Source organism: Mus caroli, chromosome 4 (assembly GCF_900094665.2).
Source record: "Mus caroli chromosome 4, CAROLI_EIJ_v1.1, whole genome shotgun sequence".
In the NCBI taxonomy this organism is placed as follows: Eukaryota; Metazoa; Chordata; class Mammalia; order Rodentia; family Muridae; genus Mus; species Mus caroli.
This window is the reverse complement of record NC_034573.1, coordinates 63,829,519-63,847,534: the sequence shown is the minus strand read 5'-3', so window position 1 is coordinate 63,847,534 and position 18,016 is coordinate 63,829,519. Positions and strand designations below refer to the sequence as shown.

Genomic DNA, 18,016 nt, shown 5'->3' with positions numbered 1-18,016 from the left:
CTGGGTGTTAACCAAGCACAACTTAAGAGGATGTAAACTTAAATCATTAAACAGAAACCACCTTAATATGTATTGCAAGGACTCTGGGATCCAGCTTCAGCATTGCTGTCCAGATGTGACCCTCTGCAGTGGGGTGGCCACACAGATGTGTCAACACCTCTAGACTGTGCTTTAAAATGCCCACCCTTCCTAATTTTCACCAGTCTAAACCCTCCTACTTCCTCAAGACTCAAGGATGCAGACTTCTCTGTAAAATACCTTCCCAGCCACCCCAGTCGGAATCAATCATCTTAAAAAGCAATAGGATTTTCTATCTGGATATGGCTTCCTGACCAGTCCAGCTTGTGTCCCATCTTCCAGGAAGCCTCCTTGACTTATCTCTCCTTGCTCAGGCTGTTGTTTTCTCTTGAGCTCTCACTGTCTCACTATATTTCCTGCAGCCTCATTAGACCCTGAGCTATTGGCTTGCAGGTGACAGCATGGCTCATATTGGCAGTCTGGGGTCTACTACAGAGTAAGTGTTCAATAAACATTGGTTAAATTGACTTGAATCTTCGCCCAGCATGGGGTAACACATAGCTGGAGGCACAGAGCCAGGCCCCTTTGTTGCTATGTTCTCTTAACATAACTCTGTGAACACAGGTGCCACCCCAAGAAGACCTAACATTTTGTCTCTTCTTTTGTAGCTTCTGAGACTCCTCTGCTCTCAGGAACTGATGTTGACTCCCTCTCCTGTGACAGTACCAGTTCTGCCACCAGCCCTGCTAGCATGCCCTGCCTGGTTGCTGGCCACCACATGTGGGCCAGCAAGAATGGCCACCATATGCTGGGCCTGATTGAGGACTATGATGCCCTCTATAAGCAGATCAGCTGGGGCCAGACACTGCTTGCCAAGATGGATGTTCAAACCCAAGAGGCTCTGAGCCCCACAAGTCACAAGCTGGGACCAAAGGTAACCTGAGTGCCAGGCTCAGGGAGGGAGATGCTTCCTCCTGGCTCAGTAAGCAGAGGGGTTGGCCAAATTCTTTACGGTATGCAGTGCCCTGGACTTCAGTAAGGCCATGAATGGGAGGAGTTGGGAAGTATTGCATAGGAAAGCCTGAAGGGGCTGTGGCAGTTTGTTGCTGATCGATGGACAGCTTGGTGAGATTGTGCCTGGGTTACCATGGCTCAGTGGCAAGCTGTACTGCTGTGTGACTTCTCATTTCTCCCCAGTCTCTCAGCTAGCACTCTTTGTCCCTCTGTCCTCTTGTATTTGGTCATTCTACCCACCCACTTATACACTACCTGGGGCAGACCTGTCTGCTTGGCTCTGGGGTTGCTTGGGGAAGTTGGAAGTCCTGACCTTCATACACTGTACCGAACCCAACCAGGCAGTACAGTACCACATCTGACTGTGCCATACTGTAATTTTTACAGCCACTTTGTGATGAATGTGATATTGAGAGATGTTCTACATCCAACTCAAGGTCATCTTCCTCCAAAGGAGTTTTTGTATATATGGTTTTTGTTTTCCCCTCAGAACTTCCCTGAGATGGAAGTAATATCACTCCATTGTAGAGATGCTGAAAGCCTACTGTTCTCAGTCTTCAATATACTCTCTTATGATGGTGATGGCCACCTGACTTCACTTCTTTCTGGGCAGCAAGTCTGGGGGCTTCTGTCTGCTGGGATAACTTCAGTCTACCATCATCATCATCATTAGTTCCCTGACAGGGCCACAGGCTGTGGTTCCTCTTTCCATAATATCTGTCTTCAGCTTGGCATTCCCCATCCTCTTCTTCCCTCTTCTCTCTGCTTCATCTTCCTGGAATCCTCATCTCAAGTTGCTTTTTTGTAACAGACTTATGTGCCTGACAGACACAACTCATCATGCCTGACAGATACCAGTCATGTAATACCTCCAAGGCGCTGGCTGATATCCACCAGTGCGAGATGGTTCTAAACTTTTCTGTAACCTACTTTTAGTTTTCCTTTGCCTGTATATGTATGTATGGTGTACATACATGTATGGTGTCACATACATGTGTGCAGGTGCATATATGTGTGGTGGTCTGATGCTGACATCCAATCTATTGCTCTCTGCATTATTTATTATTCAGTTTCTCAGTTGAACCGAGAGTTCACTGATCACTAGTGTAGCTAGCCAGTTTGGCTCAGGGATTCCTGATTCTCCCTCCTTAGTGCTGGGATTATAGATGACCACCATACCTGCCCAGTTTTTACATGATTCTACATCCAACTCCTATCTACATGCTCAGTCAGCGCACAGTTTATGTGCTGAATCATTATCCCAGTCACTCTTGGGGTTTTACTGAAGACAGTGGAGTTTCTCGTGCTCTTTGCTTTGGCTTTGTGGGTGGCTTTGCTTGTTTTGTATTACTCTACTTAACAATCAGATTTGCATTTATCTTCTGTCAGATGATAAGCTTCATGAAAGAAGGGATAGTGTTTTTGTTGAACATTAAATAACCAATATTTAGTCCCCTAAGGCCTGTAAGTAATATTGAATAAATTAACATTTATAAGATTCCTGTTCTTTTCTGATTAAAATATTTGCTTTGAAAGCTAGAAATTGTAGAAAAGCATAAAAATAAAACATCTCTTCAAATACCACTAACAGGTCAGCACTTACAAGTGTTTATATTTACACACATACATATATATAACAAACACACAAATATAGATACCCACTTTGGGGGCATGCATAAAGTTTATCAAATAATCAGAAATATAAGGTTTATATATTTCAGCTACATGGTATTAATACTTTTCCTTTCGAGCACTTGTCTTTCAGTGGCTGTCAGCGAGCTGCTTAGTCATAGCATCGGCTATTCTCTCTTTCACTGTTTGTGAACACGTCAATTTCATGTGTCATCTTTATGTACGAATCTCTGACCATATTTTGATTATATGTGAAGTGGGTTTCCCAGTTGAAAGGCTGAGAACATTTTAGGACTCTTGGTAACTGTTAGCCTGTTACATTATCCCTAGAGAGCCTGTGGCTACGGTTTTAAGCTAGTGCTTACCTCAAGACACCTTTGTCTTTTTTGAATAATATTCACTTTTTGTCATTTTGTTATTTAAACAGGTTTCCATTCTACATTTATCAGTTGCAAAGAGAAATGCGTTTCGTTTTCCTCTTCCTCCTCTTTTTGTGTCTCTCTTCCTCTGCACCACATTCTTTGTTTTCTCTTGCCTTTGACACCTCTCTCCATGTAACTATATCTCCAGCACAGAGAGCACCTGATACCATCCATCCTCAGTGACCTGCCCTTGGCAGATGTGTCAAGAATTGTATCTAGGCTTCATTTGTATCATTTGTTCCATGGTGGACGGGATGGTGCTACTATAGGGTCTCTTCTTAGTCTAGTAGCAATAGTTAATAATTATGGTTGCTGACTGGGCTAACCTTGTCACCAAAATTCTTTTCTAATATAACTTGCCAGTGTCATGTAATCCCAGCTCCTGATCCTGAAACAGGAGCCCTAATCTGAATCCTTCTTCTGATTGTGAATTGGTGCTGGCTTGTGGGTGATTCCTGCCAAGGCAGCACATGATGGCCTTGTTATCCTTTGTAGGGTTCTTCATCCGTGCCTCTGAGCAAGTTTCTTTCCAGTATGAACACAGCCAAGCTGGTCCTGGAAAAAGCCTCCAGGTTGCTGAAGCTCTTCTGGAGGGTCTCAGTCCCCACCAACGGCCAGTGTTCCCTTCACTGTGAGCAGGTAGGTGATAACACATCCACAGCGGCTCGAGTGCACCAGAGAGGCCTGCATCTCTGCTCATTCCCATGGGAAATGTGCCCCATCTTGGGGATGTATCAGAGGGCATGACACCAGGGTGTTGGGGCCACACTAAGTTTTTACCTATCCCCAGGCGTGTGGATTATTGAGTGCCATCCTGCCCTCATTTCATACATGGTAAACAGGGGTTCAGGGCCTGGACTGAGGAGCTGGTTTCAAAGCATGTGTTTGGACTCTGGGTTTGTCCGTGGCTGTACAGATTTCACGTCAGCTTGCCTTATGGACCACCTAACCCTGATTTTTCTAACAGTACCTTGCACTTTAGCTGTCTCTGTCTAGACCATCTGATCTGTTGATGGCTTCCACTGGATTTTAGTGGGAAACTATTTTAACTAGTTGAGTGAAAGGTCAGGAGCCAAGCAGATGGTGCCTTGCCTTGCCTTTTATCGGTAGGGCTCATGTGTGTCCTGCCATAGTGGACAACATCTTGGCTAACCACAGGCCTCCCTGAGAGAGGAAGTTACAGCTCTGCCTTGTGCTCTGAGGGATCGTTCCTACTTTCTATTACTGGATAGACAACTGTTTTCCAAAGGTAAGCAGGAAGGCAGGAAGGAAGTTTGCATTTCAGGTCACCACCATTAGTTTTGGCAGGTCTCAGAGCTTCAGAACCTGGCAGTGAGGGTTTTTTATACTGAAAGTTCCTATGACAAGAGTGTCCTGGACATGAATTTGGATACACTAAGCTGAAGAATGGTGATAATCATTTTGTGTGGCATGGGATAGTCATTCGGAGCCCACTTGTAGCTGGCGAGGCACTGGCTGGGAGATGAATGATAACAGCACTCCTTTGCCTTGCCTTGCTGGCTTTGCTCTCTCTTAACACACAGACTCTTTTCCATTGGAAGCTGACATGACACAGAATACCTGCTGTGTATGTCCTGTGCCTCCCTGCTGGCTCCCTCTCACACTCACGTCTTACATGTTACATAAATAAAGGGGCTCCTGGGTCATGCAACCGTAGCAACATCTTCAATTTCATCAAAGCCATTATCACACATTGTAATTACATATTTGTTTGCTGAATGTCTGTCTCCCTCTGTTTTCCTTCAGGGGCTGTGTCTGTTTCTTTCATGTTTTTTAATGAATGAGTGACTAGATGAATGAATGAATAATCTCTTTCCACTCTCCAAAATCAGTGCCTGCTTTAAATTATTTTAAAGGTAGCATGTCTGTACTAAACCATTTATCCTCAGTGCAGTGTTTTGCCCTTAGTGGATAGAAGCAGCTGTCAATAGTAGACAGAACCAGTTTGTGTCTAACACATGTATGCACACATACACACATGCAGGTACACAACACTATATACACTAAGTTTGTAAGCTGTTGAGCCTCCTCCACTTGCAGATCAGTCTAGGGACGTCTTTCTTTAGGACAATTCACCCTTCTTCCTGAAGGTGTCTCAGGTTAATTGAATATGTTCATGTCAGTGCCATAGAATTTCACAGCAGAGGTTGGACCTCAGAAATGCACCAATGTGGTTGCTGGTGTAGTCGTAGGTCCTTGCTTCTGGGCACATTTCTTTCTCTGTCTGTTTTTCATGTGGCACCTTTTACTTGGTGTTTGTGAAGCAGACTTTCAGGTTTACAGCAGTTTATAGCCTCCCTCTTCTCTGTGTTCTTTATTTGCCATTTGTATTTAATTCACCTCCCCTTTCAGCTCCTAACACTGTTCTGGGGAAAGGGCATCAGTTTATATGAGAAATACATATGAAGGGTTACCAATGTGTAGACAGATCCTGAAAGCAGGAGACTCATATAACTATGAGGGAGAGCTTGGAGGTTCAGGGGTAGAAAATGAGTTTTCTAATGAACCCTGTTGTATAGGTTTGACTTTTGGAGCCATATAAAACTTTCCATAATTGTGAATAGAATTCATCAAAATGGGAAGAGAAGAACAATGTCTAAAAGTTCTTAGCAATGAGAAATCAACTAGCCATACTTTATATCGCTGGAGACATGGCCATGGAGACAGGCACATTAGTGATGCACTGTACTGGTTTTACCATATTCCCCAGTGGAGACACACTAAGGGCATGAAAGGCTTCCCAAAGCACAGAGCATTCAGTGGCTGTGGTCACAGACTGATGTTAAGAAGCTGGTACGTTCATGTGATAAGGTAGCTTATAGATTCTTTTTTTTGCATGTATTTCTTTTTTATGTGGCGGTGTGTGCTTGTGCACCAACTTGCATGTAGAAGTCCATTCACTCTTTCCACCACGTGGGGTCTGGGGCTCAACCTCAGATTAGTAGGTTTGGTAGCAGGTGTCTTTGCCTGCTGAGCCCCATGTTATAAAATGAAAAATGCATAATATCATTGGAAACTGAGAGCTTTACTGAAAGAAGAATAAATATGAAATCAGAAATGCAAACCACACCATCCAAATTTGAATTATAAACATGAAAATGAACTCATGATGAAATTTTCTGTTTTAAAAACTGACTGAATAACTCCACATAAAAGATTGTAAAAGTAAATAAAATCAGATTCAGAGCAGCAAACCCACTACATATCCCAGGGCTGATTCTGAGGGCCTCTTTGTCCCCGGAGGGGTCAGGGCTCCTATAGGAAATAGCTTGTTTCAGGTTCTAGGATGAGTTTAGAACCTATAACATCCTAGTGAGGAAGAAGGAAGTAGATCCTGGCCCCGCACGACAGCATCTCCTGGAAAACTGAGAAGTGCAGCTGCCAGTGCCTCACTTCTGCCAGCCTGGATCACCCAGGCAGCTGTTTGTCAACACTCCAGGGAATTTTGAGAACCATAGATTAAAAAATAGTACCTGTTACAATGTATCCAGTTCTTGTTTGGATACTGAGTCAAATGAATTAAGGAATAACAAAATAGGAAAGTGAAGAAGAAAAGAAATTTCTGACTTCGGTTATTCTTCAGGGTTTGATAGATTGAGTATCCCTGTTACTACTGCTTTAAAAGTCTGCGATTTGGAATTTTGTCTCTTCAGATTAGGCATGCTCAAATGGGACTAAGTTATTTTTACTTTCTAGCTATGCTATCCCAGGTTCAAAAATCTTTTTTAACAGATATATATGAAAATATTTTATAAACAAAATGACATGGTCAGTTTCAAAATAATCTTGGAGGGAGGCTAAGCCAGTATGGCCTTGAATTGATCATTGCTGGTTCTAGGTGGATTCCTTTATGTTCCTATCCAATTCTGTTGATTCTTTTTAGCTATTTGAGATAAGAAGGAAGAGAATAGCCAGGAATAACCAAGAAAACCCAGAAACCAAGCCAAGCACTGATGTGTAGCCTTTGTGAGGAGTGTCTTCCAGTTGTTTCTTGATTTTAAGTACCTACTTGGTACCACGTACTGTGCTTATAACTTCCCCCTTACTGTGACCTCGGTGAGTTAGGGAGTTTGCCTTTTCTTTTTTAATTCACAAATGGAATGCATTCAACTATTAGGTCAAGTTGTCATTTCACATTTTAAAAAATGTAGTATTTTATATTGGTACAGTTATAATTTCTTATGGGACATACTGTAAGCTTCCAAAACATATGTACCATGTATAATGGTAAGATCAGGGTGATTACCATACCCACTGGGGTTGGCATCATTCAGAATCCTCCCAGCTAGCTGGAGTTGCACTTTCAAACCTCCATTTTCCAGAAGTAGGCGCCAACACTTCAGGAAGTGATATGACTTGCCTCAGAATTGTGCAGCCATAAAGTAGCAGAGCTAGGCTCTGGAACCTTGCTGTCTTAGTATACTTTCTCCATGAGATAAACAGGAAGATGTAGATCCAGTGAAATGGTAGGCATAAATATTTAAAATTCCTTGTTTCAAGTGCTAGCTTGAAGCTGTACAGTGTTAGGATAGTGGTAGTGAGAAAGGACCTGCGAACCCACAACTGGCACCTGCTCTTGGACAGCACTGACGCTCAGAGAGAAGAAAGGAGTTCTTTGCTGCTTGGGGTCATTGCTGCTGTCCATCATGACAGGGCTTCCTAAGCTCCCAGTAGGGAAAGAGTGTTAGTTGAAGCATGAAATCAGTATTTTAGCTTTAAAGAATAGACGATCAAGGAGATAGCTCAGATGGAAGAGTACTGCAGAAGCACGAGGCCCTGAGTACCCATGTCATTGTGGGCTTAGCACTTCATCTCTATGACTACAGCACTGAGGGAAGGGGTAGTGGCTGAATGGGCCAGTCATTCATCTGAGTCAATGAACTTCAGGTTCAAGGAGGTGGGCTGCCTCAAAATAAAAAGATAGAGAACAAAGAAGGGAAGACCCATTGTAGTTCTCTGGCTTATATGTGTTCACAGAGGTACAAACAAATGTGCACCTACATATATAAATATGTATAACACACACCTCTTTTCAAATAGCTTGAAGTCATATCCCTTGGAAATACCAACATTAATGCTTTATGCCACGTCATTATATACATTTATGTCCATATGTGTATTCAGTTTTATAAAGAGTTACTGTTCTGGGTTCTTTACCACTAATTATTATAATCATATATCACTAAATCTCCAAAGCATCATTTTGGCTGCAAAATTATTCCTTCTCCTGTAAACCATATGCTGTTGTCTGTAGAGAGAACAGTGGAGTGAGCCAGGCAAGCTAGGAAAGGACCATCCTCCCCCAAGACCACCCTCTTGGCTTCACTGTATCCTTTGAATCTCAGTTCTCTATAGTGTTAAAGGTGAGCCATGGATTGCTATTTTAGCGTCACAGATGTGGAACTATAGGGTGACATTGTCCTAGGTTGTGTGGCCTGTGAAATCCTGACTAGAAGACAAGTGTTCCTGGGCTCTTGGCCTGTACTAGAAAATCAAAGCAAACCTAATGATGAAATTAGCATCCGTTTTAGAGAAGCACTGAAGTCTTTGTACCTGACATGATTGGTTAATCTTCAAAGGAGGTTAAGGCTGGGAATCAAAAAACGATACATACCTTAAACATTTTAGTTTAGCTTAAACCAGACAAATGAACGTTCATTTGCCATTCTTTTGATGTAGGGCCAGGCCTTTTCTCTGAATATGGATCTGCTGATTGGAGTTTCCCATCTTCTTTCTTTCACAAACCACATCCATAATGTATTTCTGTCACTAACAATTTCTGGTTTTTTTTAAGATGAAGAGGAAACTTAAGGCACTTGAAGAGCAATCTGAATATAGAATTCTTATAGACTATTCCTCCTACGTCTTTTTACAGTTGTCTCGCCCACACCTAATTTGCCAGCAAAGTGTTTTGCAGTGGCTTGCCTTTATCTGGTCTCCTGTGAAGCATATGGTAGTTTCCAGACAGCCAGCTTTCTGTCCATACATGTGGCTCACAGGTCGACTTAATGTGTAATTAGATTCTGGTATTTTCTTGAAAGCACAGATACCATAAACAAGTTTGGAAACAAACTAAAAAAGACATTACATGAACTGCCAACTTACCCTATTCCTTCTTGGTAGCAGATGTGGTTCAGTGTAGCTAAGAGAAAAGGGGTCCCCATAGCCTTGGAGCCAGTTAAGGGAGTCTGCAGAGCCATTTCACAGGATGGTGGGCTTGGCATCCACACTCAACTCTGACAAAAATCAAAATTGGTCCTTCTAGTGTTCTATGCTTGCTGAGTATTGTCATGTTAAGATTGAAACATTAAAAACATTTAAATTGGCATTATGACTTCTGTTAACAAAAAAGAAACTACAATGATCTGGGGAGATCGCTCAGCAGTTAAGAGCACTGGCTGCACTTCCAGACGTCCTGAGTTCAATTCCCAACACCCCACATGGTGTTTCATGACCATCCATAAAGAGATCTGATGTCCTCTTCTGGCACTCAAAGAACTCATACATAAAATAAATAGTAAATAAAATAAACAAAAATAGATTTTAAAACAAAAGAAACTACAAAAATGTTAAACTTTGATGTTTGGTTACCACATCAATATATGTTTATAGATGTGGAGATCTGTGTTGCCTTTTATGAAAGACAAGTGCCTCCGATGCAGCATTCAGTCTGTTGATTTGGGCTCTTTCTTTCGCTAATTGTAATCATCTTTTGAAATCAATAAATAGAGCTCCACAGCATCCTTTTTAATAGCTGCACAATTCTTCCTTTCACTGTAAGTACCACAGCTTATTTATTCAGATTCATGGGGAACAAATCAGTTTGTTTATTGTTCTTTCCACTGGCAGTACCAAGGTGAGTGCCTGTGGAGAGAGGCATCTCCTTGTGCTGATGTGTTTACCCCAAGGGGTAGATGTGGTGCAGAATTGCCAGGTCAGAGGACTACATGCATTCACAATTCAGGAGATCGTTCATCCTTACCACACTGCCACTATCCTAAGCCCTACCGTGGTCCTGACAGTTTTCCTCCACCCTGGATTCAGTCCAGTTTTGCTAATGTAATGTGCAAAAAGGGTGTCTAGCTTATTCAGATTTTTTTTTTTTTTTTTGCTAGTGAGGTTGAGTTGAACATCTTTTGATATTACTTTTACTCTTCTTGTGTAATCTGGTATTTTGTGTTATTATATTTTTCTAATTCTTTTTTTTCTTTTTCTTTAGATTGGAGAAATGAAGGCAGAGATCACGAAACTACACAAAAAATTGTTTGAACAAGAAAAGAAGCTGCAGAATACAGCAAAACTTCTGCAGCAGAGCAAGCACCAGGAGAAAATCATCTTTGATCAATGTAAGTGAGAGGCGGGGTTGGGGTGGGAGTTGGGTTGCTGCCACAGCTGGCTACTGTCTGCCTCTGTGGGCTGACAGTAAAGCCCTGCCTTATGCTCCTTGGAGCCCAGGCTTTTGAGATCATGCCTCCTATTTGTGGGTGTTTTCTTGTTGTTACTGGTATTGGTGGTGGTGGTGGTGGTGGTGGTTTTCTCTTGCTCTGTCCTTTTCAACACACAGTCAATTCTGGCAGGACTGTCCTCTCATGGAGTGACAGATTGTGCATTATAGTAACATGGTGGTTAGGAGTATGCTAGGAATATGTCTGTCCTTAGAGATGAGTGTCCTAGAGGAAAGGCATTCTGTACTGATTCTGGACGGAGTAGAGTTAACATTGTCACTTGGAACATGGAATGGCCATCCAGGACATGGCCTGCAGAGGCTAGCGTGAGGAGTAGGCTTTATGTGTGAGAACTCAGAATAATCTTGGTGATAGAATAACAGCTGACTGGTAGGCTGAGGCAGGAAGGGGACCAGAGACCAGGGCCTATGGGGAAAGACCTACAGTGAAGATCAAGGTGGCTCCTTCCTGCTGCAGAGGATCAGCCTGTCATGCTTCATGTGAAAGCTCTGAATGGTGTTTCTACAATGAGCTAAACTGGAGAAGGAAGAAAGGCTAAGGTCAGTCAGTGCTGGCTCGAACCCAACCGCAGCAGAGACTATCAACAGCTGTGTGCCTGTGTTCAACCCTGCAACACTCACCATTGTGTGGAGCCAAGCAGCTTCCACCAGGGTCTCCAGCAGCTCAGTCTAGTCTTGCCCATGCAGTCAGCCAGTCCGCCAGTCAGATTGCCTATCTTGGTAGGGTCACCAATTGTACCTTCTTCTTTCCACTACCACAGCCCAGGGATGCTCTCTCAGCAGCATTTCCTAGAGGCACTGAACATAAAGATTATTGCTAAGTAGGCAGTCTCTTAAATTGCCCCACTGGGAACCTTCTGAAAAGACTATGAGATTAGTACAGTTTGAACTGCAAATGAGTGAGATTCAGTTACAGCCAGGCCATGGACTCCTGTCCAGTGTCCCATTCCCAGGCTCTGAGGAGAGAGGAACACTATAGTTTCTATCATCAAGTAGCTCAGGCTTACTAAAGGATGAGGAAGCATGAAGCTCCCAGGTTATAAACTGAGGGCCTACTTATGACCGCATGGAAGGTGCTGAGGCTTTGAGTCAAGATTAAAGCTGCTTGGCCCTGAGGGATGTCAGACAGCAGACAATCAGGAACCTGAGATTCTTCAGAAGCAAGAGAGCAGTGAGTGCCCTGGGCATGCCAAAGCTTTCTCTTGAGCAACAGTGCACTGGCTAGATGTCCTGCCATGGGGTATAATCTTCCATGGTAGCAAGTTAAAATGTTTGGTTTGCCTTGCAGTTTAGGGTATGAAACTAACCGTGCTGGGGCATGGTGGTGGGACCAGTTCGTGTACGTGGGAATAGTAGCATGAGGTTGCTAGTCTAAGTATTCATTTCAGCAAGGCCTCAATTTTGTGACCTCTCCAAATAGTCCCAACAATTGGAACGGAGTGTTCAAACACAGGCATAAATAGGGAATGTTTCATATCCAAGCCATAAGAGAGGGAAAGTGGGACAAAGAACCTATGGGCTGGGATCAAAGAGTTGCAGCAGGGTTTGGTGTGGTCCATGTGTGTATCAGAATATCAAATGGCAGAGCATGGAGAGATGATGAAGCTTAGGAGATCTCCCATAGCCTTCCAGCAGGCAGGGCTGCTGAGGAAGGATGAGTCTGAAAGACAGGTCATTGTTCAAGAGACAGGATATTGTGGGTCTGACTGAGGTACTTAGGTTACCTATGGAGAAGAGGATTCCTCAGAACTGTGCGTGACAGTGGCAGTTGTAGGCATGCTCAGGTGCTGTGGAACATTTGGCCCAGAATCCTGGGAATGCCAGGGTAAGAGGTGGTGCTTCCTCCAGCCTGAGTCCAGGAAGTAGAGCTCTAGCACAGAATTCCCCCTGATCCTGCTGCTGATGCTGGTTTGGGATGAGGAATTTCAGCGGCCAGCAGAATTCAGTTCAGATGGTGGCCCAGACCCCTGCCCTGCCATGTCCTGGGTCAGTATGTGAAGACTGGGAATGCACGCTGGTCTCAGCTTTGCCTTCCTCTGTGACATGCATTAAGTGACTCTGACTCTGCGGAGTAGGCTCCTCTATAAACAGGGACACGTTTAAATTTTAAACACAGTTGGCCACAGAGCTCTTGGTACTAGTTAAAAATCACACGTGCAGAATTGGGAGAGTGATGCCACCAATGTCGGGGAGAGAACAGGTGCCCAGCACAGGCTACTTCCCCCTTTCAGTCATTTGGACCTCGTGCTGCTTACAGAAATGGTTCAGCATCACTATTGGTGTCTCCTAGGTCAGGTCTGTGGCTGACCTGACCAGGGCAGGGTGAGGATCTTGCCTCAGGTTAGCTGGCATGGGTCTTCCCTGGAACCCCTCAGTACTAGGTCCCACCTCTTGTCTCCAAGAGCTAAGTCCCGTAATACGCCTAAGCTCTTCAATCAACCAAGTCTGTTCTTGATTTTGAAGTGACAGAGTGATATTGACATGGTGTCCCCTACCCTGACTCCTCCACTTGGGGACAGGGGTGAGAAAAATCAGAGCTGGGAAAGGGTGAGACATAGGAACCTGGGACCCTACCACTCTTGAGGCACATGGCCTGGCACTGTCCACTTCTGTGCCTCTGACCCTGCTTTGCCAAATAAGGGTAGTGATCCTCTCACAGGATTAGGGCCTTCAGTGAGTCAGTACCTGTTGTGGGGAGCAGTGGGTCCTCCAATGGACATTTTCCTTGCCAGTCTCTGGTGGCCCAGGTGTGTGCTTGTCTCTCCACTGAGGGCCATCTGATTTGAGATGCATTCTTTCCCTCTCTGAACCTTGTCTTCTCATCACAGCAGGAATTCCTGAGTGTGGGAATGTGGGTGTTGTGCCTGTTTAGATATAAGAGAGACTTCAAACCTCGAGCTAACTGGTAGCACTTTAGTGCTTATGCTGAGCATGGCTCACTGGGTACATCCAGTGGCCTTTCAAGACTATTTTTAACCTCCATGCCATGACAACCTTTTCTGGGTCACAGACCCCTTGATGAATCTTGAGAAAGTGATGGTCTCTGCCCAGAAAACTTCAAAACTTTCTATCCACACTAGAGCTGTATGCTTGCTCAGATAAATTGGGCTTCCAAGGGCATATCGTGAACCCTGCAGCCAGGGGTAAGATGGAGATATAGAGAGGCAGGGAACACCTGAAAAATTCTCTTTACACAGATAAAAAGTGAAGCATGTCGACTTGTACAGTTGGAAATTTTGTGAAGAAAAAAAATTTCCTCCAGACAACCATAGAACAGTTATATCGAGTAAGCGGGCAGTGGGGCTATATGCTGGGTTAGTCACATGTAGCCTCAGTAAGCACAAACCAAGGACCTGGGATTCTAAGGAGCAGGTACTTCTTGGCCCTCACCATGTCCTACCTAGAATGGATTCTTTTTTTGTTTTTTTCCCCCTCTTTGAGCCCAACATGGCCTCAAACTAATGGGAGTCCTCTTGCCTCTGTGCCTCTGAAGTTCTGCCTTTAGATTCCCAGTTAGGCTCAGAGACTTGGTATCCTTCTCAGTTTTAGGCCGTGCTGGGCAAGAAGGGGCTATGGAAGGAAGCTCTTTGTGCATGGTTGCTCTTGAGTGGTGACTGACACAGGTCAAGTGTAAGTGAGCAGGAGCCTCTGAACTTCCCAATTAGCTACTCCTGTTTAGACAGAACAAGCTTGCCCGGGGGAACCATGCTGCTGGTGTACCAGCTGACAAGCAGGAGGAGACAAATGCCCTGAGTTCATTCTCCCAGGATAGCAAGAGCATGCTTGAAGAAAGGCCAAGTAAAACTTTGCTTTCACAGGACTTCTCTGGCACTAGGCATGGGCCTTCAAATGTGGGCTTGTTTCCCACACTGCTTCTCAGAGGGCACAAAACACCAGAGGAGGCTGGCCACTGTAAGATCCTCCCCTCTATACTGCCCAGCACTGTGGTTCTTCCCCAGCGACAGAAGAGGAGCCAGATGGCCATGGAGCCTGGCATTGCCTCTAAGAAATAGAATGCATACTCTTCTCTTTGGGTCCCTATGAGGACTTGAAGTGCTATCTGTGGCCCAGGCTTCCTGATGGGTAATTAGGCCCTGGGGGTTGAGAAAGAACATGTGAGAGCTTCATACTTCTCTGGTCTTGATGCCTTGGGGCTTTTTTGTTAGTTACTCATTGCTGTGACTAAACAAAACCCCTGAGAGAAGCTACTTAGAGGAAGAGGGATCTCTCTTGGCTCAGGGTTTGGGGGGGGGGGTTACGGTCCATGGTGGGAAGGCATCCAGGAGCAGCACAGTCTGAGGTGGCGGGGGCTCTTTCAGGGCTTGGCTCCAGCAGCCAACTTTTGCTCTCTAGATCTCAGTCCCAAGGTTCATGAAGATTATCACTAACTGTGAATGTGAAACAACCTAAAATCACCTGGGAAGAGAGTCTCAATAAGTGAGAGTCTACATTGGGTTGGCCCGTGGGCAAGTTTCTAGGGAGTGGTCTTACTAATTAATTGATGTAGCAAAACTCAGTCATTCCCTCAGCAGGGGAATTTTGAGCTGGAAAGAGTAGAGAAACTGAGTAAGCAATAGTTATGCATGTGTCTCTGTTCTTGACTGTGGCTGTGGTTTGACTACCTGACTCAGGCTCCCGTTGCCTTGATGTCTAGAGTGATGGACTGTAACCAAGAATTGTGAGCTAAAATAAACGCTTCCTGTGTTGCTTTTTGCCCGAATATTTTAACACAGCAATGACAGTGGTGGAGGGTCATTTGTTCATGCAGCAGCCTGTTGAGTATGCTTCCGAAGTTGTCCAGTTGTTTTGGGTCCAGGCTTCCTGCTCAATGGTTGTTTTCATTCTACTCTTCTGCTGTCTGTGGCTCTAACTGTTGTGTTTTGTGCTTTCTCCTCAGTGGTCATCACCCACCAAGTCCTTCGGAAGGCCAGGGGAAACCTGGAGGTAACAGCCCTTGAGTTGTTTGCACTCAGCGCTTTTGGGTGCTAGGGGTTGGGGAAGTCTTCTGCCTCCACAAACAGCTGCAATTTTCTGCCCAAAGAGTGTGACAAGTTCTGGTGTCTCACAGCTGTCCTCAGTGGATGCTCTGATACCTCTTTCAGTGATGTTTCACCAGTGAGAAACACAGCAGACAAAGCCTACACAGAGGCATATGTGCAGCCCTTTGGGATGAATGAATGAATGAATGAATGAGTGGATGCACTGTGTCCATGGTCACTTTGTTGTGATGTTTACTGATCAAACTGTCTTTGAAAGAAGTTTTAAAACAGCGGCATGCTTTTAACACTGGCAGGGATCTTACTTTGAAATCCTATGTCCTAATATTCTCGCTCTTTTTTTCCCCTCTTCCTTTTCCTAGCTCAGGCCTGGGGCCACCCGTCCAGGAGCATCCAGTCCCAGCAGACCGGGCTCATGAGGAGACCTTTCAGCTAATAAAGCTTGTGGCCCTGAGATCAGCTGCCTCTGTCCTCACTGTGGCTCCTGGTGGTGAGGGAAGCAAAGGCTGCTGGCCAGAGGAAGTGTGCGGTGATTTTTGTCTGAAAATGGGCTTGAGGCTATTGTCTCAAAGGATCCATTGCTCTGCAGTCAGGCACCAGAAAAGACCTTGAGCTCTGGATTATGATTAACCTGGAGCACCCTGCACACTGGTGGGCTTCACATTCACCCTCAGGTCTGAGAACTCAGGTTTTAGCCAGCACTGAGTTAGAAGTAGTTAAGTGAGTCATTCCATTTCAAATGTGTGATTCACGTATTTTGGGTGGACCTCAAAGCCCAGGTCCTGAATTCCCTTGCAAGACAGCACTGTCTGGGGACCCATGTGGCCCTCAGATCTCACATACCTCTAAGCCCACTTCAGGATCCAGGGAGAAATGAGTCCATGTGGGATTGCATTGGCACTGTGCCTCCCCAGGTAGGCACTCAGCTCCTGACAGCCGGTCCTAGAACCATCTTCTACAGGGAAGTGGTTTCAGATACAACAAACAGCCCAGAGCTGGTTCTCGGCTTTTTCTAGTCTCCTGTCTGCTCAACTGTGTTGGTGCCTGGTGTATTGGCTTGCTGCAACCCTGCCACTGACTTCCGTATTTAACTGTTCTTAGCCTTGTCCTGCGTGCATGGGTTTCTGAGCATTAAACAAAGCTGGCCTAGCCCTGGTTATAGCTGTTTTCTTTCCTGCTGGAGTCCATCATGCTGACATGTTGTTTCTTATCATCTGTCCTTCCATTTTGCCTGCTACTTCATCTCTTCTGTGCTGACTTCTCAGAGGCCCTTTTTCTGCTCTGGTCCATCTGCCTTTCCCCTTCTCTGGGCTCCTTTCTAGTCTTTGGTTCTTTTTCTTGAGTCTTCTCCCTCCCTTCCCTAAAGCAGCCAAGGTGCAGAGGCCAGTCATGCATGTGATCAGGCCTGCCCATGTTAGCAGCTTCCTGCTGTTCTCTGGTTCCAGGCAGGGCCCCTGGCAGGGATCACACAGCTGCTACCACTCTTCCCTCTTCTCTTGCCTCCTTGTTTCCAGCTGACTGTCAGCCTAAGATGCCCCTTCTGTTCTTAGCCTTTTTCTGCCTTTCCTTTCCTAGCCAGCACTGAGTGGTCCTTAGGAAATCTCTTCCCATGCTGAAGTCCTCAGACTCCTGATGCTGGACATTGACTTTCTCTGTGCCCACCTCCCAGCCCCCAATCGGACACTTCCTGTTTGCTAATCCTCAGTGAGCTATTAGAGAGCAACTGTGTCCATACTGAATGGACACACACACAGAATTTCTGGCTGTGCTGGCAATTAGAATTACCCATTTCTATAACCAGACTGGCTTCTTCCAGATTCTGGGCTGGCTTTCCTTGCTGCCCCATGGCTATCCAACAAGGCAGCTGTCAGGGCCCTCAGCTGCTTGGCCAGAGAGCTTAAGCCCAGGTGCCTGCTCTCTGCCTCTGTCTGCTCAGTCGGGGCAGCCTCTTCCTTAGTAGGCTGCTGTCATCCGTACTCTTTCTGTACAGCTGCATCATTTTCTGATGTGTCATTATGTGCAAAGCAGGTTTAGGTACTGCTTCACGTGAGGTTCTTTTCTCCACAAGTTCCTTCCCCTGAGAAGAAGCTTGTCTGCTGAGGAGGGTAGCAGACCCGTCTTCTAGTCTCTAGCCACATGCTTCTGTCCTCAGTTTGCATAACCTGTTCAATGGGAGTTATCTTTCCCCCTAACCCTGATGTCTTAAACTGTAAAAATTGAAGTGAACTGTAAGGCTCTTGTCCTAGATCAACATCTTTTCTTCAGTATCTCTCAGTGGCTAGTCTTGCCAGTTTTAGAAGTGCCCTCTGGAGTGCCTGTTGTCAGATGTGCACAAGGGGGGGGTGGAGAGTGGGGGGGTTGTGTGTGTGTGTGTGTGTGTGTACACAAACACAGTACTTTGTACAGGATCAGGAGAAGCACCCAGACCTGGCTGGACGATAAACCTG

General features: G+C 45.1%; 1 protein-coding gene across 6 annotated transcripts in view; it reads left to right on the top strand.

Annotated features, from left to right (window-relative positions):
- The window catches only part of Cdk5rap2 (CDK5 regulatory subunit associated protein 2), a 174,271-nt gene extending 158,248 nt beyond the window's left edge, over positions 1 to 16,023 (top strand). For all 6 annotated transcript variants that reach the window (XM_029476183.1, XM_021159966.2, XM_021159965.2 and 3 more), the window contains 5 exons: positions 687 to 952; positions 3,582 to 3,725; positions 10,327 to 10,453; positions 15,470 to 15,516; positions 15,932 to 16,023. In XM_029476183.1, coding sequence (XP_029332043.1) covers positions 687 to 952; positions 3,582 to 3,725; positions 10,327 to 10,453; positions 15,470 to 15,516; positions 15,932 to 15,988 — 641 coding nt within the window. In that variant the 3' untranslated portion in view covers positions 15,989 to 16,023. The remainder of the gene's footprint in view (positions 1 to 686; positions 953 to 3,581; positions 3,726 to 10,326; positions 10,454 to 15,469; positions 15,517 to 15,931) is intronic.
- The last annotated feature ends 1,993 nt before the right edge of the window (positions 16,024 to 18,016 follow it).